This window comes from Amblyomma americanum, chromosome 7 (genome assembly GCF_052857255.1).
Source record: "Amblyomma americanum isolate KBUSLIRL-KWMA chromosome 7, ASM5285725v1, whole genome shotgun sequence".
Lineage (NCBI taxonomy): Eukaryota > Metazoa > Arthropoda > Arachnida > Ixodida > Ixodidae > Amblyomma > Amblyomma americanum.
The window spans coordinates 79,083,447-79,105,208 of NC_135503.1; the positions used below are offsets into that span (position 1 = coordinate 79,083,447).

The 21,762-nt window shown below is 47.9% G+C and overlaps 1 protein-coding gene across 2 annotated transcripts; it reads left to right on the top strand.

The window, feature by feature from the left end:
* The first annotated feature begins 3,492 nt into the window (after positions 1–3,492).
* LOC144097264 (tubulin beta-1 chain-like) lies at positions 3,493–17,930 on the top strand. 2 transcript variants are annotated; one of them, XM_077630007.1, is made up of 7 exons: positions 3,493–3,685; positions 4,432–4,540; positions 5,963–6,070; positions 12,970–13,214; positions 13,583–13,782; positions 17,168–17,604; positions 17,740–17,930. In XM_077630007.1, the coding sequence occupies exons 1-7, from the start codon at positions 3,629–3,631 to the stop codon at positions 17,910–17,912; spliced, it is 1,329 nt and encodes a 442-aa protein (XP_077486133.1). In that variant the 5' UTR covers positions 3,493–3,628; the 3' UTR covers positions 17,913–17,930. The 2 variants fall into 2 exon arrangements, with proteins under 2 accessions (XP_077486133.1, XP_077486132.1); XM_077630006.1 differs by having other exon boundaries at positions 3,494–3,685; positions 5,960–6,070.
* Positions 17,931–21,762: the final 3,832 nt, after the last annotated feature.

The window sequence follows — 21,762 nt, forward strand, 5'->3', positions numbered from 1 at the left end:
TAATAGAGCGATTCAAGCCGCTGGCACGTGCCCACTAATTATTATGGGAGATTTTAACGCCAAGCATCAAGACTGGGGATACGACAAACTAGACGCTAAGGGCAGAAAGCTGTGGGAGGATGCACACGACCTCAATCTCACTCTCCTCACAGACTCCAATTCCCCAACCAGGGACGGCAACAGTGTCACTAAGGACACATCGCCGGACCTCACGTTCACAAGAAACTTAAAAGAGTTTATGTGGGGGAATACCGGATGTAACCTGGGAAGCGACCATTACATACTAAGTCGCACCCTCTCCCTCGCCAAAACACTCGGGTCGAACAGGAATTGGTCCCAGCGAATCACTGATTGGGATAAATTCAGGAACGAAGGAACCCAGTCACAACCAGAAGACGCGATCCAAGACATCGAGAAATGGACCAAAGAAATACGAACGAGAGTCAAGAATAATACGCGAACGATCGAGGACGAAGATGCCCCTGCCCCGATGGACTCGCGCCTACTACATATGTGGGAAGCCAAGAAGAGGATGGAAAAGAGACTGAAAGGACAGAGATGGAACAGGAACCTTAGGAGGCGACTACACAGACACACAAGGAAATGGAGAAGCAGGCTTTCAAAGTATGCGAACAGAATTGGCTCCAGAGATGTGACGACATGGAGAAACAGATGAGCCTCCCCAAAACGTGGAACATACTTAGGCACTTGCTGTGCCCGGAGCAGACTAAAACGCAGGCAAAAGTAACTCAGCGAAAGATCAAACACATCTTTGAAGGCTCCGAAGAAGGGTTTTTCGAGGAACTCAGAAGGACATACATTGGCGACAGTGTGGACCAGGACCTCCCACCCTACATTGGAGCTAGCAATCCGGAACTGGAGCTGTTATTGAGAAGAGAGGGCACGGCACCTGGCCTAGCGACATGTCTAAGCGGACGTTACTGCTGTTGCAGGTTTTGCCATGGATTTTCGTGAACGCTACATCGGTCTGCAGTCCAGACGAGGCACCGCTTTTCTTTACGCCTTATCAAGAGTTTGGGATTGATGGCATCCGGCTCGTAGATCGTCTTTCGTCGACGACAGTGACGTCATCAGTGGACCGGCTACAAAAGGAGCCACGCAGCGAGGGAGGCTTCAGAGGGCACGGCACCTGGCCTAGCGACCACATGTCTAAGCGGACGTTACTGCTGTTGCAGGTTTTGCCATGGATTTTCGTCAACGCTACAACGGTCTGCAGTCCGGACGAGGCACCGCTTTTCTTTACGCCTTATCAAGAGTTTGGGATTGATGGCATCCGGCTCGTGGATCGTCTTTCGTCGATGACAGTGACGTCATCAGTGGACCGGCTACAAAAGGAGCCACGCAGCGAGGGAGGCTTCAGAGGGCACGGCACCTGGCCTAGCGACATGTATAAGCGGACGTTACTGCTGTTGCAGGTTCGTTATTTGCCTAATGCTACTACTTTTAGAAGCGATAACCGCTTTTTGTTAGCCCTGCCGTGCCCTCGCAGCTACCTGAATTTTTTGGTTGACTCTTGGTCTATGGTGTTGACACTGTTGGTTTCAGGAGATGTTGAAGAAAATCCTGGGCCCAAAACCGCAGAAATGTTGCAATTAATCATTGATAATCAGGCTTCATCAGATGCTAAAATGGATGCATTAAGAGCTGAAATGACCGATATGAAAGAGAAATGCGAAAAAATGACCGCTACACTTACCGTGATAGCAGAATTGAACAAGCGAGTACAAAGCCTAGAGTCCCTTGTTCGTCATCAGGCGGATAAGTTGGTAGAATATGAAAATAGAAGCCGATCCAATAACCTCTTGGTTTTTGGTATCGATGAGGACAAGGGTGAATCAGACAGCGACCTGAAACAAGCTGTTATTGAGAATGTATTCAAAGGAACCTTGGGAGTACAAGTGAACTCGATCGACAAAATTAATCGTATTGGCAAGAAAAAAGACGGTAGTAATCGGCCGGTAATCATGCATTTTTATGATTCGCAGGAAAAACAGTCTGTGATGCAAAACTGTGGCAAGCTGAAAGGCATCTCGATAAGCATAAGTCAAGACAGCAGAAATATCCAGCATCCAGCAGAAATACAATTGGTTTTTTGGGGGAAAGCAAAAGGCGCAGTTTCTGTCTAAAATATCGTTGGACACCTGAACCGCGCCGTAAGGGAAGGGTAAAGAAGTGAGTGAAAGAAGAAAGGAAGAAAGAGGTGCCGTAGTGGAGGGCTCCGGAATAATGTCGCCCACCTGGGGATCTTTAACGTGCACTGACATCGCACAGCACACGGGCGCCTTAGCGTTTTTCCTCCAGCAGAAATTCCGATATCCTTTTTTCTGACGGCGGACCCCGGATCTTTGGCTGCCATGTTGGTGAACGTCGCACAGTGTAAGGTCATGCGCATGTCTAATCCTGTTATCAGCACCTGTGATACTGGAGGTCGGAGTAAACGGCTGTAAGTGGATTAGGTATACGCACGGCCTGTCGCCGTGCTACGTTCACCAACATCAGACAAATTTCCGCGGGCAGTGTGCATACCTAACGCACCGAAAGCAGTACGCCGCCCGGACCAAGGAACGGCAAGAGGCCTGTATTGTGAATCCACATTTACTAAAGCATTCCATGATCCATCAAAAGTATCGAACATTACACCTAGTAAAATCACTGCCAGAATGAACAAATTCTGCGCAAATTGTCTGTGTTAATAGCTTGCTGTTCACCAGGCATATATTGGCACATCATCACCCAGTCTCAACCTGGCAACGTTTGGCAGAAGGTTAGGTGGGCGAATGAGATTAAGTTTGCAGGCATAAGGTGGGCGCAGCTGGCAAAGGACAAGGATAATTGGAGAGGCATGGGAGAAGCCTTTGCCTTGCAGTGGGCGTAGTCAGGCTGAAGACGACGATGATGATAATGACCCACCAAACCCCAAACCCAACATCCCATACCCACACCCAACCCCTCCCTCCCAATGGGAAGCCGCTGTTACGAGAGCACACACCAGGATGACCAGCGCAGACTGATCAACCAGGCAAACCCGATTGGAAAAGCTAATGAGGCCATGGACTAAGGTCTCCAACCTCTGCGGGCTACAGTCAGGCTGCTGCTACTGATGATGATGATGAATCAAAGTCTTACAATCTTTCGGTTGGATTCAAATTTTAGAACCGACCGCACGTGCACGAGTCGAAAAGTTACAAAAATGGAAAAGGATGCTCAAGAATGCAGGCGGAGTTCCTTCGAGTGAAACTAATTTCGAGCACCGAGAAAAGAAAGCAGAAGCAGCCTAGTTTGCCACTGCAGCCAGTTGAGAGAGCCCCGTTCGGTCGGATGCCTTCCGAAACGAGAAAGAGTACGCGTTGTACGGCGCATATTATTTGCACGGCATCCGGTACGTGAACTGAAGGTCTTATATATGAGCTCAGATACGCATTTACCATGGCAGCAACAGGCTGTGGCACTTTCTTAGGTGCTATTGAGTTGACACGCGTACACATAGGAGCATGTACTGTTGAGGAAGAAGTGAGCGTTGATTCGGCGCAAGACTACGACTAAGTGGACCCTTGACCCGGGCAGCCAGTCGGCATCTTGACAGCTGAGTCTCGGAGTGGCATCCATCATGCGCGAGATAGTCCATATCCAGACAGGCCAGTGTGGGAACCAGATTGGGGCGAAGGTAAGGCACCTATACCACCTTGTGGGTTATTTCACTGCTCAAAGGATCGCGATAGCCATTCGGTCCCAGTGCTTGTCCCGGCGCGTTTCACGTTGGCGATTACGTTTCGTCCTAAACGCCGCGTTCTAGAATTTCGTTACAGGATACGGGCGAAAGAGAATACCTGTGAAGCAGTCGCGGCTTTTAGCCGATGTGCTGCTTTCGTTCTAAGTTGTGGCCTCTTTGCGTGGGACAATAGTGTGCCCTAATGTGCATCGAATCTCTTATTCCTGACGGCTGTTCTCGCTCTCACTTTTTAATTACTGCTCGCAATTTGAGAGCGTTATAATATTTTTGTTGTTTTATGCCATATAGCTCAGACGTTATTCCCGGTTGTAAGAAAATTCGAGACAATCGGTCTTGGCGGAGAGGTGACATGGAACAGTCTTATGGAAAATGACTGCCGCAAAGCGATCGGGGAGGATTCTTTGCCGGAATTTTTTTTTTCGTATGACCTAGTTTTCGCGTATGACGTAATTCAAAAGCCTCAAGTGGTCTTAGGTCCTGCCGGCTTTCCGCCATCAGCAAAACACATGACGCGTGAGAATGGATGGCAGTAATGAGTTGACTACAAACACCAGTTGACACGTGTAACTGTAGCAGTTATGTTGCTTTCGCTGTGAATTCCAGTCTGTTAATATGCTTTGACTGTCGCCACTGCGCGATGTTACGCCACTCTGATTACTGATATCGTTTCCCGTCTGCAGTTTTGGGAGGTGATTTCTGATGAGCACGGCATCGATCTAAGCGGGGCGTACCATGGCGATTCGGACCTCCAGTTGGAGCGCATCAATGTCTACTACAATGAGGCCTCCGGTAGGCGTCTGGCAGTGTTTCGGTTGATAATTTCACTTTGAAGCTTGCCCGTCGCGTTGAACTTGCCTTGCGGCTGTTTCGCGCTGCTAAGCATTACGGAAATTTGCCGGACCGGTTGGCAGATGACTTCATCAAAAACAGCAAGCGAAAGACAAAACCGAATGCTGTGTGTATGGGTGTCTCATATTCTCGGTCCTGTCTTAACAGCGCTGTTTGTGGTGTTAAGCTGTTATCTTGACTCTCAATGGAGCTTCTTCAACGGCAGGCCTTTGATCTTTGAGCTTTTAATTGTACAACCGATCGCGCATTTTTAGTTAGATCACAGTGCAACGTGTAGTGGCCTCTTCTGCTTGCGGCATGTTATGTTAGGCCATTGCAGCTTTTCAGGTTGCATTGCCAGAAGTCCCGCAGGGATTAGTTTGAACGTTCTTTATCAAAGGCTTTTTTTCTCATAGGCAATGAATGTTAACAACGGGAATGAGTTCTGAATAATAATAATTGGTTTTGGGGGAAAGGAAATGGCGCAGTGTGTCTCTTATATCGGCGGACACGTGAACCGCGCCGTAAGGGAAGGGATAAAGGAGGGAGTGAAAGAAGAAAGGAAGAGAGTGGTGCCGTAGTAGAGGGCTCCGGAAGAATTTCGACCACCTGTGGGTTTTTAACGTGCACTGATATCGCACAGCACACAGGCGCCTTAGCGTATTGCCTCCATAAAAACGCAACCGCCGCGGTCGGGTACGAACACGAGTTCTGAATTCCCTCGTCAGGTTTGACGAGCACATTGTAAGTCTCCCCTCTCCAACGTTTCCTCTTGCTGCAGTGAGTTTGTAAGGCGTTTTTAACTTTATGTTTGCTATTAATACCGCCGCTGTGCTTCATTTGGAAGGGGCTCGATCATGAAATCTATGATTCGGTAGACGGATTTCTATGGAGGCGAGGTTCTAAAGAGCCGTGTGTTCTGCGATCTTATTGCACGTAAATCAATCCCATGTAGTGCAAATTTATCCAGAGGCCTGCACTACCGCGTTGATCACAGCCCATGTACAGTATTCGGAAAGTTAATCCCATATACTACACTGTAAGTTTCGTAATACGGAACATAATCGCTACAGGAGTTGCAACAGGACGTTAATGTAGTAACATCATTTTGATCCAACTCAAATTTTCTATCAACATTTCATTTTCTGTTTTTCTGCTGAAAGTTATTGAAATCCTTGATTAAACATAATTGGATCTGCTATTTAAAAACCGGGAGGTGGCGCAAGGTCCTAGTAGTGCCGCTTTTATTTTGCTATGACATCTTCAGTTGGCGCGCTCTATTTTCATTGCTTCTTTAACTGGCTTTGTTGTGACGCAGGTACTTTTAATAACTGTACGGTATGTTTGTTGCCCCTAAGTGATATTTGTTTTTTGTTTGAGGAGGTAAATACGTGCCTCGGGCCATCCTGGTTGACCTGGAGCCGGGAACAATGGACGCCGTCCGCTCGGGACCCTTTGGACAACTCTTCCGGCCGGACAACTTTGTGTTCGGTAAGGGGCTGCTCGGCTTAAAACCTACTACATAACCACACCCACAAGAGCGCACAGTATAGTCTAATCTTAAAAGAGCACAACTGGCTAAATTTGTACGCACATCTCTGTACGCATAGCGAATCCTCGCTAATTATAATCCAGTCTGAGTGGCAGTCAGTTTAATACAGCCACGGAATCAAGTACTTCTAGTTTGAACTATAGGCATTCTCATCAATTCCTTGCGAAACCTAGTCCACCAAGATTGAGACGCAAACTTGGCGGTTCATGAAGAATATAGTGCGCCGTGAAAAGAGCATACAACGAGAGAGGCAACACATGCGCCATCTCAAAAATAAAATGAAAATAAATCGTAAGATGGGGTCAGAGACCCATTTCCGAAGCATTTCACTGTAAAAAATCTGAGCATCAGGCACGGGGAAGATTGTGCCTATTATATCACTGGTGGGTACCCAGCGGCACTGGGCACCGAACCCTGGACTTCCCGCATGCGAGGCGGTTGCTCAAACCACTAGGCCACAGGTGCGGTATTGAGGTAAACAATTTGAGGATATCTTGCATATATGTACAGTTATGAAACATGTTATTTTTCCAGATTTACTGGTAACTCCTTAAGTAGCACTTGTAGCCAATCCTTGAAAGTCATGAAGGAAGCCTATCTTTTTTCTCGCACTGCCGCTGTGCGATGTCGGTGCACGTTAAAGATCCCGATGTTATCGAAATTATTCCGGCGCCCTCCACCACGGCACCTTTTTCTTCCTTTCTTATTTCACTCCTGCCTTTATGCCTTCCGCCGATATATGAGACAGATACTGCGCCATTTCCTTTCCCCAAAAAGCAATTGTAAGCTCCATTAATCGAGGATATACAATGCAAAAGCTGTCTGCGTTCAATGTGTTCATTGGCGTGGACACCGTTATAGACGCTTAAGGAAGTGCGTAAACTGGCTCCCCGGGTCAGTGGACGCTTCGCTCGCCCTTCGAGCTACGTGACGATGGTGGAGAAGTGGGCTGCATACATTAGCACTGAAAACTTCGTGGTAGACACGTGGCACTGCAGCAATAGGACGCAGCGTTCATTGGGTGATCAACCTGTCGCGATCATCAACTGCCACCTGAGACAGATGCAGGGTGGACGCGCTGCATTTACAAAGTGCGGAAGGCAATCAAAGGGGGTTTTAAAACGAAAGCTTTACTGGCCACAAAATTGCGATTTCGCCGTGGCGGTGCTCCGAGGAAGCACACAACGTCACAACGCGCGACACACCGCGTATATTTCTCTCTCTCTCTTTCGCTCCCTAGTCACCACTGTGCTTGCGCCACTAGTAGCACCGAGCCACATGTGTTGCGCCGCTGCGCAGTGCCACGCCTTTCCTCAAAATCCAACTTTCAATTTTGAGTTTTCTCTTTCTTCTTTCCCTGTCTCCTTTACCCCTTACTTTACGGCGCGGTTCGGGTGTCCACCGAGATATGCGAGACGGATACTGACCCAATTCCTTTCCTCATAAACCAAACAACACTTGTCAGCCGACGGTGTTCATAGTTCATTGGCGTTGACAACTTTGAAAAGGCCGTTCATTTTCACGAAAGGATAGGCGTAATAATAAAAATAACAATTGGTTTTTGGGGAAAGAAAATAGCGCAGTATCCGTCTCGTATATCGTTGGAGACCTGAACCGCGTCGTAAGGCAAGGAATAAACGAGGGAGTGAAAGAAGAAATGAAGAAAAAGGCGCCGTAGCGGAGGGCTACGGTATAAATTCGACCACCTGGGGATCTTTAACGTGCACTGACCTCGCACAGCACACGGGCGCCATAGCGTTTTTCTACCATAAAAACGCAGCCGCCGCGGTCGGGTTCGAACCAGGAGCTCCGGGTCTGTCTGTGTCTGTCTGACTGTCTGTCTGTCTGTCTGTCTGTCTGTCTGTCTGTCTGTCTGTCTGTCTGTCTGTCTGTCTGTCTGTCTGTCTGTCTGTCTGTCTGTCTGTGTCTGTCTGTCTGTCTGTCTGTCTGTCTGTCTGAAAGTGCACAGGCCTGCTCACTGTCTCTAGCCGAGCCACAATCGCTACCACGTGCAGATAGTAGGAGAGTTGAAAGATGGGATAGAGAGACAGGATAGTAAAGACGCGCTAAAGACAAGGCTGATCCCGGAGATAGTGCAATACCGGGCCAACCGATGGCGGGAGTGAAGCATCCTTCAAACTCTTCGCCACATTTCCAAAAATAAGTCCATTTGGACCCGTAACAGATACTCTACGTGGTCCGGACATTCACATGCATCTACTGGGCATATAATCATCGCAAGCCTGATTATATGCCCTAGTGCTCCAGAGCTCCGGATCAGTAGCCGAGCGCCCTAACTAGAGATGTGAAGGCCTGAAAAAAACACTGCAATTTTGGAAAAAATCCGGTTTTTTTCGTTTTTTTCAGACGAGAAAAAATGGAAAAAAACATCGAAAATTTCACAATGCAATTTCAAGGTTTTATGATTGCTTGCTTTCAGTTTAGGTTTTTGCTGTGAAAATTATTACAGCGTGCATCTTTGAACGATTGGAGAGCAGCGGCCATCGCCGGTGCCAGGCAGTTGTTTTAAAACGTTCGTGCTGCGAGTACGCGGTTTGAAGGCCAGGTCACATATAAGATCGAGGCTTGACTTAAAAACACACTGATACTTGAACTCACGGCTGAAGTAGACCAGAATGGTTGCAAATTCTACAGCGCGACACACACGGCATAAATAACATAGGCTGCTGTGCACGTAATCGGTTTTAGCCAAATAGAAACCTTGCTTTCTGGGTAGGACGGCTACACAGTAACACCTGAAACTCTGGTAACACTAAGCGAGATCAAGCGTGATGGACTCGCACTGCCATCTAACGAAATGTAGGCGCAACAAAGCTGAACCATTAACTACTACAGCCAATATCGTCTACAGTGGACAGGGCTGCAGAGTGCTGCCATCTGTATTCTGACAAAACAAACGCAAGCACGATTACTCGGAGTGCATGCCGCTTTGTTAGCGTGGTACACGGTTCTGGCTGTGACAATGGTTCGCCCGCGGTCGAATGTTTGGGAACACTTTTCTGTGTGCGAAACGTCCACTGGCGGGACAAAGCGAGCAGTATGCAAGTACTGCAGTGTTCAGCATGGATTTCCGAACGCCACACGTTTGACAAGGCGCCTGTTGGCGTGTAAGAAATGCCCGCTGGACATCAAGGAAATTTGCAGCAAGGAAACGAACGCCAAACATCCTGCTGGTGTGTCAACTCAGTCATCAATTGAAGCAAGTGAGTCAGAATTCTGCAAACACGATGAAGAGCAGCCATTGCCAAAAAAATCAAGAGTATTGCGCCTTTTGTAGACCGCATGACTCCAGAGCAGCAAAGCCAAATCGACACTGCCTTGGCTCGAGCGATCTAATCAAGCAATGTGCCTCTCTCTGTGACTGAGAATGAACATTGGAGAGCAGCTTTTAAGATGCTTCGACCGTCGTATTCTCTGCCTTCTCGACACCTTCTGAGTGGACCTCTGCTGGACTCGGAGTACACTCGAGTGAAGCAACACGTCGAGCAAACCGTGAGAAACGCTTCGTGTCTGACACTGTTGACAGATGGATGGACGAACATTCGTGGCGAGGCAGTCATGAATTTCGTCGTGGCAACGCCAAAGCCATTCTTCTACTCAGCTGTTGAAACAGGCCAAAATCGTCACACTGCGGTGTATGTTGCTGCCGAGATCTGCAAAGTGATTGAATCGCTGGGAAGCGATAAAGTAGTGGCGCTAGTCACAGACAATGCCAGCAACATGCAATCAGCCTGCAGTATTGTTGCAAGCAAATACGAGCATATCACATGCATTAGATGTGCAGCTCACGGCCTGAACCTGCTTTTGAATGATTTGATGAAACTAAAGACATTGGAGGATGTCCATCGTACGGCAAGGCAAGTTATAAAGTACGTGAAGCGTACCCACATCGTTGCTGCGACGTTGCAGGAGAAACAAGAATCAATAGATGGTAAAGGGAGATCCGAAACTCTAAAGCTTCCGAGCAAAACAAGGTGGGGAGGCATGGTTCTGTCACTTCAAAGCCTCTTGAGAAACAAGGAAGCCCTTCAGCAGACCGTGATATTAAGTGACCTCAAAGTTAATAAGTCCGTGCGAGAAACTGTTTTGGACGAAGACGCTTTCTGGAAGTCCGTGCAAAGCTGCCTGCTCCTCATTACACCAATTGCGTCAGCCATAACCTCACTAGAGTCGGACAATGCTCTGCTGTCCGACGTTCCAGAAGCCTTCCATTCCATTAGAATTGAACTTGCAGCAAACCTGGCGACCTCCGCGTTGACAAGCGAGGAACAGATTCGAGCGAAAGAAATGATCACCAGGCGCGAAAAGCTTTGTTTGCGACCAGTCCACATTGCTGCTAATTTGCTGGATGCAAGATATAGAGGAAGACACCTGGACGATGCGCAGATTGCAGACAGTTTTGAGTGGATATCTCAGCAAGCAGGGCACCTTTCACTGGACATCGGTAAACTGATTTCCAACGTAGCAGAGTACAGGACATCCACAGGAATATGGTCCAGGACAGGGGTCTGGGACTCAGCGAAGCACGTGGCCCCATCTACCTGGTGGCAAGGCCTTTGCACCAACCAGCCGCTAACTCCTCTGGCTTGCCGACTGCTGCAGATACCACCATCATCCGCCAGCTGCGAACGAAACTGGTCACGTTTCGGAAACGTCCATACAAGGATTCGCAACAGGCTTTCAGGGGAACGCGTTCGAAAGCTTGTGTATGTGCAGTCGAACCTAGCTGTGGACACAACTTCAATCCCTGCTGCTGCGCGTAGTGCCGCATCCAGCGACAGTGATTCTGAGTCCGATATGGGGTGACTTATAGCTCAGGTTTCATGTTCCCATTCTCGGTGCAATAGAACAAGAAGTTCGTTCGACAAATATGATATTTATACCTTCATATTCGCCTCAAGTGCAAATCATTATTTATCTTCGCGGTGCAATAGAACAAGAAGTTCGTTTCACAATATAACATCTGCAACTGCATATTCGACTCAACTTCGGAGCATTAATATTGATCGTTGTGTTTTTGCAAATAAATTTGTTTTTGTCACGTTTTGCAAAATTTCCAATTTTTCATGAAAAAAACCCTGAAAAAAACGGTTTTTTTCATGCCATTCAAAATTTCTTGAAATTTTGCATCTCTAGCCCTAACCCCTGAGCCACCGCGGCGCACAACCGGCTCCGTGGGTTAGTGGAGACCTAAATCTCGCTTTCATGTACGTGGCGTTGGTGTTTACTGCAAAAGACAGCTTTTATTGCGTTCCCCACAGTGTATAGGCAGCGCGCCCTCCCTGTCACCCTGGGAGGTGGCATGCAAATAATGGTTGATCGCGAGATATTCATAACCAAACGAACGCTGCGGCCTAGCCATTGCTTCACTGCCCCATGTCAGACACAACGCTGTCAGCACTATTGCATTCGGGCCACATCTCTCTCTCACGAATGCGGCGTCCGCATACCCAGGCAGCCAGTTATGCGCCCTTCCTTTGTTCAAAGCCAATGCCGTCTTGAACATTGTCAACGCCGAAGAACACAGTGAACGCCGACACCTTTCGCTTTGTATATCCTGGATTAACTGAACTAATCCAAATTAAGTTTTTGCAGTTGGATGCCAACGCCACGTTACACGAAAGCGAAAGTGAGGTGTCCACTGACCCAGGGAGCCACTTGTGGGCGTTTCCTTTCGTAAAAATGAACGGCTTCTACGTTGTAAACACCAATGAACCAAATGAGCCCCGGAGGCTCACTTGTTTTGTTTGGTTTTGAGGAAAAGAAATGGCGCAGTAACTGTCTCATATGCCTCGGTGGACACTAGAACCGGCCCATAATGGAAGGAATAAAGGAGGGATGGAAAGAAGAAAACAGAAAGAGCAACTTGAAAATCGAATTTTTAGGAAAGGTGCGGCGCGGCGCAGCGGCGGTGGTGGTGGTGGTAGTGGTTTTATTAAAATAATAGTAAAAAGGAAGGAAAAGATTTTTGCTAGCCCCGGCATCTGCCATCGATACTGAAGCACCTGAGCTGGGGCAGCAGAAATAAAGGATAGCAGGCAGAATGGAGAAATGAAATGAAAGGGGTGAGGGGACAGGAAGAGAGGTTAGGGGGAGAAGCAATATGTACAAACTATTTAACTATTTACACAATAAGAAATGTATCCAGGTTGTGCGCGTGCTTAGTTCATTTTAGAGACGGAACACCTATGGCTCGGTGAAACTAGTGGCTCATTAGCAGAAGTGACTAGACACGCTTACCCGAAATGGGCCGGCTATACCCTAGCGTAGCAATCGCTACAAAAGCTTCCATCCGCCTTTGACACAACACCACATCACTCAGCAAAACGGATAGGTGGCGCATTACGCATTGAAGGGAGGTGGCCCTCTGCGGGGACAATCCGGCATAAAACAAAAGATTACAGACAGATATAATACAGGATATGAGCACAGGAGGCGGTTCTCCCGCCCCGGTGTTCACGTCATTTGTCACCCGTTTACATAGTGACTCGCTGGAGAGATTGGGTTCTGTAGCCGAGTACAATACAAGCCATGACTTGTTGAATTGTTTGCAGACGTGAACATATATTTTCAACTTCTTTCACACGCCACATTATCGTAAACTTGCGCAAGCTGTTAACTTCTACTGTGTTGTGCGTTGCTTATCCCTCTACTGGCTACGTCCACCACAAAGCATAAGTCTAGTTTTTTCCGCGTTCTAGGCTGCTGTGTGCATTTCGCCCAGTGCATGGCTTTCCTTAATTGCATATTCTAGTATTGATTTCCTTCATAATAGAGCATGCACAAGTGTACGCCTCTGACAATGTTCCCCCTTCAGGTCAGGGAGGTGCGGGCAACAACTGGGCTAAGGGCCACTACACCGAGGGTGCCGAACTGGTGGACTCGGTGCTCGACGTCGTGCGCAAGGAAGCGGAGTCCTGCGACTGCCTGCAGGGATTCCAGCTGACCCACTCCCTGGGGGGAGGTACTGGATCTGGCATGGGCACGCTGCTCATCTCGAAGATCCGTGAAGAGTACCCCGATCGCATCATGAACACCTACAGTGTAGTGCCCTCTCCAAAGGTGTGTGACAATACCCATAAGAACAAATTTAGACGTCGTTGTGCTACAGCGCTGATCGGCGTCAACACGAACAGGGGCTCATGTCCTTCCTGTGCACCACGTCATTTACACGCTTTCGCGACGCGTGTTGTTGTATCGCGTCATCTGCTACTTTCGTTTTCTTAATAGCGGTGAAGATCGCTCGAATCGCGCAAGAAAGTATCAGAATAACATCGAACAGAATTCGCTCGCGTGTTCACGGTAACGGTGACCGAAGGTTTACATCAAATATGTTATCTTTTTGCTTTTTTTGCTTTTTTGTTTTCGTAGAGTTTGAATTAATGCTTGCCTTCACCTGGTAATCGCGGTCCTTCTGCCGTTTTCTGTAGGTTTCGGACACCGTCGTCGAGCCCTACAATGCTACCCTTTCTGTGCATCAGCTTGTGGAGAACACCGACGAGACCTTCTGCATCGACAACGAGGCGCTCTATGACATCTGCTTCCGGACGCTGAAGCTCACTACTCCAACGTACGGAGACCTCAACCACTTGGTCTCCGCAACTATGTCTGGTGTGACCACATGCCTTCGGTGAGTGCTCAGCTTCCGCGTGTATACAAGCGCAATATGGTTTGGTTTGGTTAATGAGGGTTTAACTTCCCAAAACGACTCAGGATATGAGAGACGCCGTAGTGAAGGGTTCGGGAAATTTCGACCACCTGGGGTTCTTTGACGTGCACCGACATCGCGCAGCACACGGGCCTCCAGAATTTCGCCTCCATAGAAATTCGACTTCCGCGGCCGGGATCGGATCCGCGTCTTTCGTCCCAGCAGCCGAGCGCCATAACCGCTGTGCCACCGCTGCAGCACAAGCGCAATATTATCATCGGTCCAAAATTCGAAAAACAAACAGCTGCATAGGTGTACAGACCCAGAGTCTGTCATGGGGACAACTATGTAAGTCGTGCATGTCTCAGGACAGGCGCACACCCCTTCACTACAGTTCTCCGCGAGGCGGTAGTCAGGCTAGCAAGCACGCAGATTCTCCGAAAAGCGAGTTGTTTTTTGGACAGTAAAAAAACCAAATTTCTAGTAGGAAAACTACGGCATGACCGGGAACCTGGCAGCGTTACATCCGTACGATCACTCCGCGTGGCGAAGGGCAGCACGATGGTGTTACATATCTTGCAGACCTGCACAGATCTATACAGGTGCTTCAGTGTCAGCGTAGAAGGCTAGCATGCTGACGATTATGTTGTAAGCGTTGCGTCAGTATGCTGGCCTGTGGACGGCAGGCAGTTGTCGTACCGTGGCTGGTCTTATTGTAGTACAAGATTACTTTAGCAAGGTCTGCCGTAAATCCAGTATCTATGCCTATGATTACAATTCATGGAGGTCTAATCGTAGAAGGGTCTTTCCGACTATTAACTTCGCTGCCATGGGGTACTACGCTACAGGGCAGAGGGTCAATGAAGTTGCCGCAGTCATCTCATCGGAGGTCGACGGTTGGAAGGGACTATGCTGGTCCATTCCAAATGAATTCGAGAAATCTACTTGATAATTCACTTACGCTAAATTCTGTTGGGTTTTCAGCAAGAGTTCTGCATCGTTGTCGAACAGTATTTTTTTTCAGAAAGCAGAGTGGCAGAGTGCGTGCGCATAATCCGAGGAGACATACGGTTCACACATCGTGGGGGGCTTGCCATTTATTTTCGAAGGTTTGCAGCAACGACTACAAGGCAGGTTGTCGCGTAAGGTGCGAGTTTTTCTAGAAGACGCCGTATATATGCAGGAAGTGGACGAACTAGGCTGGATCCCCTAGATGGTAAGGGGGGAACTTAGCTATGTTGTTGAGCGACCGCGTTGGCGCCCATCAGACGCGTGAAGGCATCCGCAGTTGCCTGAATGGCTTCGCATCGTATTTTTGCCTTTTTAACTGATACCCGTGATACAGTAGTGGTGCCGGTGTGGTTCTTTTCTTATTAATTTAAATGGCTCAAACTGCACTTTGTCATAATCTATATATTTTTTTATTTTTCTTTTATTTCGATATACTGTCAACGCCAAGCGGGGTTTTTACAGGGGCGGGTGCACTTCAAAAAATGCATAGCTTCCAGATAAAATATTTATAGTACAGTAAGCAGTTGTACAATGAAAAGGATGGTTCTAGTTAAAGCAAGACAAGAACTAACAAATTCGAGGTAATCAGTTATACAGAACAAAGTTTATATCACAAGCATTTTAACAATATTTAGTCAGTTTTGTGGCAATGTACACAGCTCGGCAAGCTCCAAAAATTTGAGGACTGTTGGCTGCATTACAATTTGAAGCGTCAAGTGCATTCCATTCGCGCACTTCTCGCGGAAAAAAAGAAAAATAGAATGTGTTATTGCAACGAAAAATTCATCACGTGTGAGAGGATGTTTACGGCGGGTGATTCTGGAGTGGCTTATATTGACGAAGTCTTCAGAGTTAAGCTTAAATGAATTGTGCAGAAGAAACTAGAAGAATTTCAAGCGGTGCAGTTTTGATCGGATAGATAAAGGCAGAAGTCCTGCGCGATGCAAAAGTTCAGAAGTTGAATCTGTGCGTCTTTACTGGTTATAGATAAATTGCGCAGCTTTTCGCTGCATACTTTCCAGTGCGGCTACAGTACTACTTGTATAAGGGAACCGTGTAATGTTAGCATATTCTAATACCGGGCGGATAAGCGTAGTGTATGCCAGAAGCTTTATTTCGGGAGTTTTCCAAGGAACCTTTCAGGAAAAGCAGTTTGTTCATTGCCTTATTTGCTACATACTGAATGAACGTGCGTTGTACACTTCAGGTCGGATGAGATAAGGATGCCCAGATATCGGTATTCCGTAACAGTTCGTAGCGCAGTGCTCAGAACCATAAGTGAACTTAAGCGGAATTTTTTTCTTTGGGACGGACATAGAAACACTCCTGCCTTTGTTTTTTTTAATTAGTTTTTGGGTGGGAAAAGAAATGGCGCAGTATCTGTCTCATATATTGTTGGACACCTGAACCGCGCCATAAGGGAAGGGTAAAGGAGGGAGTGAAAGAAGAAAGGAAGAGAGAGGTGCCGTAGAGCCCTCCATACTCCAATCATGGCACCACTGAAAAACTTTATGCAAAGAGCTATTTAGTTTGATCTGGTCAGACTGATGTTTAATTTTATGATAAAGAACGCAATCGTCTACAAACAGTCTCATTCATACTTAATTTTCGTTAGTTATATCATTAATAAATAGCAAAAATAAAATAGGCGCCAGTACAGATCCTTGGGGGACACCAGATAAAACGGGAATAATGTCGGAGGTATTTCCGTCGATTTGGACAAATTGGTAACGTTCAGACAAAAAACTGCTGATCCATTGTGGGACGGGACCATCACCAATTAAATCCTTTTGTTTGTATATCAATTTTTGGTGCGAAACCCGCTCGAACGCTTTGGAAATGTCAAGGAAAAAATTATATGATATTGCGACTGTGGTCCAAGACAATTTGGTCCAAGACATTCCCGCCTCGTAAGCAGCTTTAAAGTCCGTTGAAGTACTTCCTAAATTGAGCAGTGTTGTCGGAATAATTGAATAATTGGCCGACTAGTATTCTATAGACTCCGAACAGGCAGAAAATCAGTGCAATTTTTTGTGATAGGTCTCGAGCACATCCAAATCGTTTGCACGAAATTTCTGAATACCGGAATACCGCAATATTCCATGCAATATTCTGTAAAAGCCCGCTGTGCAACATCAAGCCATTTTATATCGTTATGTTGCTGCACGAGCATCAACCTCTTAATGACTTTTGTAATATGCGAATATATATATATATATATATATATATATATATATATATATATATATATATATATATATATATATATATATATCTCAGCCTACTTACGCAATCGGAATTCTCCTATGTATGCATTTATGTACACATTTATCAAGGCTCTTCACTGCTATTTCAGGTTTCCTGGACAGCTGAATGCTGATCTTCGCAAATTGGCCGTGAACATGGTGCCCTTCCCGCGCCTCCACTTCTTTATGCCTGGCTTTGCTCCGCTCACTTCCCGGGGCGGCCTCCAGTACCGGGCTCTGACGGTGCCGGAACTGACGCAACAGATGTTCGATGCCAAAAACATGATGGCTGCTTGCGACCCCCGTCACGGCCGTTACTTGACAGTGGCTGCAGTCTTCAGAGGCCGAATGAGCATGCGGGAAGTGGATGACCAGATGCTACACATCCAGAACAAGCACTCTGGCTCGTTCGTCGAATGGATACCGAACAACGTCAAGACTGCAGTCTGTGACATACCACCTCGAGGTCTGAAGATGTCGGCTACTTTCATTGGGAACAGCACAGCCATTCAAGAGCTTTTCAAGCGAATCTCCGAACAGTTTACCGGTAACTACGTCTGTGATTTGAAGATGGTTCTAAAAAGCAAATGCTTTTATTAAAGCTCGTTTGTGCCTATTGTGTGGATCGACGTATTAGATGTAGTGTGACCACGCCTGCTTGATACATATATTTTTTTCGCAGCTATGTTCCGCCGCAAGGCCTTTCTGCACTGGTACACCGGAGAGGGCATGGACGAGTTGGAGTTCACCGAGGCAGAGTCCAACATGAACGACCTGGTGTCCGAATACCAACAGTACCAGGAGGCCACAGCTGATGATGAGGGAGAGTTCGAAGAGACCCAGGCAGAGGCCTAGGTTTTTTGTGTGTGCAGACAGTGCTTTTTTTTTCGCTTGAGAATTAAGTTTTTGTTTGTCATCGATCCTTCCTTTCGAGCGAGGTGCCTGTACTCTTTAGTATGTCGTAGGTTCGGAAACTTTTCGGGGATGCCAAGTGCATTCCCTCACCGGCGCCATTCAAGAGGAGGTTCAGCTGGCGCTGAGGGCACCGTCGCTCAGCTCGAGGCACCGCCTCGACTCTTTCCTTCACCGCCCGCGACGTATCCGGATTTGGTACGCCGTGTTCCGCCACCCGGACCAGTTCTTACGAACGAGGAGGAGCCTTGAACATGCAGCGTTCCTTAGCTCCCCGAAAGGCTCTGGGGACTCGACGCCGTGGGAAGCAGATGACGCGCCCGCGCGCGCCTCCGTCGCTACAGCAACGCTGCGCATGCGCAGACAGCAGTAGGGGCGAAACCCCCTCCTCGAATAGTACATCTGGATCCTCCTGGGCATCCGACCAGACTGGCGGCTCCCTTTTCGAGTTTTTCGAGGGAGCGTTGCAGCCTTGCGAGTGACCCCGACAGCGAGGATATAGTACCCCGTACTTCAGAGAAGAGAACAGTAAAGGCAAATTTTGAGGCGTAGCTAAGCCGCAGGAGAAAAAGAAGACTGTTAGAGCCAGCTCATCATCGAGCCAGTCCAGGGGAACGAAAAATGGCCAAGCACAGAAGCACGCAATTCTCGCCCTGCATGCGCATCGATCTGAAATGTGGCGGCTCAACAGGCAACATGTCTCTAAGCAACTTTAGGCGCTTGTGCCAAACGAAATTAAAGGCGTTCGCGTGAACAAGCGCAAGAACGTCGTTGCAGTTGACGTACATAATGCATCTGAGCTCGAATCACTCCGGGCCATCAGTGAACTCGGAGACATATCAGTCCATGAAGTTGTCACGCTCGGCGAGGAAGTTTCTTCTGGCGTCATCTACGACGTCGACGAGGCTATCGCGAAAGAAGACCTGCCTTCACACGTGAAGCGAGGAAATGCAGGCACCGTAATTCTCCGAGTTTCACGCCTTGGCAATTCTCGCTGCGTGAAGATCGTCTTCAAAGGCGACAGTCTTCCGTCACATGTGAAGGTAGGCCATTTTCGTCGCGCTGTACGGCAATTTGTACCTAAGCCCTACAATGCAAGATATGTATGAAACTGGGCCATGTTAGCGGAGCCTGCGGCAACGCCAGTGTGTGCTGCCGTTCTGCTGAAACTCATGACGCTGAGACATGCACGGCACAAGTTCTAAGGTATTCAAACTGCTACGGTTCCCATGACGTCTCATCTAGAGATTTCCCGCGGCTAAAAGAAGAGCGTGCTGATCTCAGGCAAATAGTCCGTGACAACTGGAGCGCCGCGAAGCTGCTGCTATTGCTCGCAGGAGACGTGGCCGAGGCATGAGGAAGTCGAGAAAGGTTGCTGCCAATGACAGCCGCGCCGACGCGCTGTCATTGGCCCGCCATTTACTGTGGGGAAGTGCCAGAATTAACGCCAAAGGACGGAATCTGGCGTTATTTGCTTCCGACAATGATCTTTATGTAATAAATGACGACAGTCCGACTTACATGCCCGGCTCTTCCCACAGGAGTTGGCTGGACCTGACATTAGTTTCAAGGCATTCGCACTGTAGTGTTCGCTGGTTTTGTGATGTGGAGACACATGGGAGTGACCACATTCATAGTTACTTCAAAATAAATGGACTTGGTGCACCCGCCCCAGCTAAACTCTCGCACATCGACTGGACGGTATTTTGAAAGAATATGGAGGAGGCGTGCAAAGGAGCCCTCACTGGCAGGCTAATGCTATGAGTGTTTCAAGAACTCACGTCACGTAATCGACAATACGCAGTAACTTTGATATGGAGGTAGAACGCCTACGAGGTCTTGGGCGGCGAGCTGATAGGCGATACAAATGAACCCAGTGAATAAATGATCTAAGATAGGTTAGACGTAAGCAGGAAAAAAGTCAAGCGAAGAATTGATAGGCTGGCGGAGCAGCGCTGGAAATCCTTCTGTCAGCACTTGGATCCCCGCAAGCCCTTGTCCCACATCTGGCGGTCTGTCCGGGCCTACATATGCTTCCACAGGAAAGACAGCCGTTCTATGCGTTGGCTGACTATCAATATCGTAAGAACATTGAGGTTGCAAAAGACTTCTGCAAGAAAACTGTGGGGGTTACGACTAGAGTTCCCGGCGTGTTCCTTTTCTCTTGAGGAACTCGACACTGCTCTTGAGGGATGTAGGCGTTCATCTTCTATAGGGCCAGATGGAATCACATATGCTGCGGTGTCCAACCTTGGCCACGACATGCGAGAAGAGCCCCTCATACATTATAACCATTCTTGGCTGGACGGTGTTGTTCCTCACGAATGGAAATCCAGTCGGCTGATATCCCTACGAAAACAAGGGAAATCTCCACTCGAACTCACATCCCACAAGCGAATAGTCTTGGCCAGTTGCCTGGAAAAGGTCACGGAGAGAATTATTTTGACGTGCCTTGAATGGAATCAAGAGCACTGTAAAATATACCCCAATGCAATGGCCGGTTTCCGGCGCGGTCGCTCGTCTGTTGATAACGTCGCTGATCTCGTATCCACGGTTCAACAACAGAAGCGAATGAAGCGTTTGTCCGTGCGCTCTTTCTTGATGTGAAAGGTGTGTACGAAAACTTGGCCCATGAAGCCATCCTTAATGCGCTGGAAACTGTGGGCTTCGGTGGTCGGATGTTTGCGTGGATAGAGAGCTATCTGACCACCAGATCATATGTGAAGACGGCCCGACACCTGCGCATTCTACCTACCGTGACATGCCGCAGGGCGGTGTCCTTAGCTGTACTTTGTTTAATTTGGCACTCATCGCCCTCCCAACACCCCCCGAACACTGTCCAGATAAATGTGTACGCCGATGACATCTGCGTTTGGGCCTCCTCTGTGACGCGTCTCCAGGTGCGTGCAAGACTGCAGCGGGCAAGAACGATAACTTCTTCCCATCTCCAGAAGCAAGGAGTTAAGTTTCTCCTTCAGGTGGCATTGAGACGAAACACCTGGTTGATGATGAAATCGAGTTTCTTGATGACTTCGTGGCTCTAACTCTCAAAGATTCACGCTACTCGAGGTAAAGAGAAGGTTAACTATTTGTTTACAACATGAATAGAACAAGAAACGAGCTAGGAGATAACTATTTACAACATGACTAAACCGTTGATCAGACGAAGTCAGCCCCGGTTCAACCAGGAGCGCTTACTGTTAACCTCTTTGTCTCCGCCCTTAGCGGGGACAGCAACCAATAAAATACCAAGCGACCCACCTCAACAATCTATCGTTAAGGAAAGGAAAATATGGTGTCCGCCAACTAATCGCAGATTGGGGAAAGAATATCGAATAATCAGTGGTCGGAGAAAGGAAGACCAAAACTCAGTGAATCCCTCGACAAACGATACATTTGGGAAATGAGAGGTTGCAAGCAAACACAGAAACAGCACATACACCACTACCATCCCCGACCGCACAGAAATTACTACATTATTAACCTTGACATCGGCTTTCTCTTTCGCACACTAGCATGCGAGACAAGCGTATGCCGAAAAAACGATCATTCAAGACGTTCGATTCTCTACGGAAAAAAACACAGTCGTCAAGGGAATAAGCACTTCATGGTCACCTGCCTAAGCTTCTTCAAGACAGTTTGTGCCCTTGAGGGCCCGAAAAACACAAAGACATCCGGTGCGCGATGGGAAGACGGGCATGGGACGGGTCCCTTTGTTGGCGACGCGCTGACCAGAATAGAGCCGCCACCGGGCCGCTAATCTGGCGTCCCTATGAGGCTAAGTGCGGCATTT

Excerpts from the sequence above, each read along its gene's own strand:
- LOC144097264 (XM_077630006.1), top strand. The coding sequence starts at position 3,629 with ATGCGCGAGATAGTCCATATCCAGACAGGCCAGTGTGGGAACCAGATT. Across the intron at positions 4,541-5,959 it reads CTACTACAATGAGGCCTCCG|GAGGTAAATACGTGCCTCGG; the intron begins GTAGGCGTCTGG and ends TTTTTGTTTGAG. Across the intron at positions 17,605-17,739 it reads AATCTCCGAACAGTTTACCG|CTATGTTCCGCCGCAAGGCC; the intron begins GTAACTACGTCT and ends TTTTTTTCGCAG.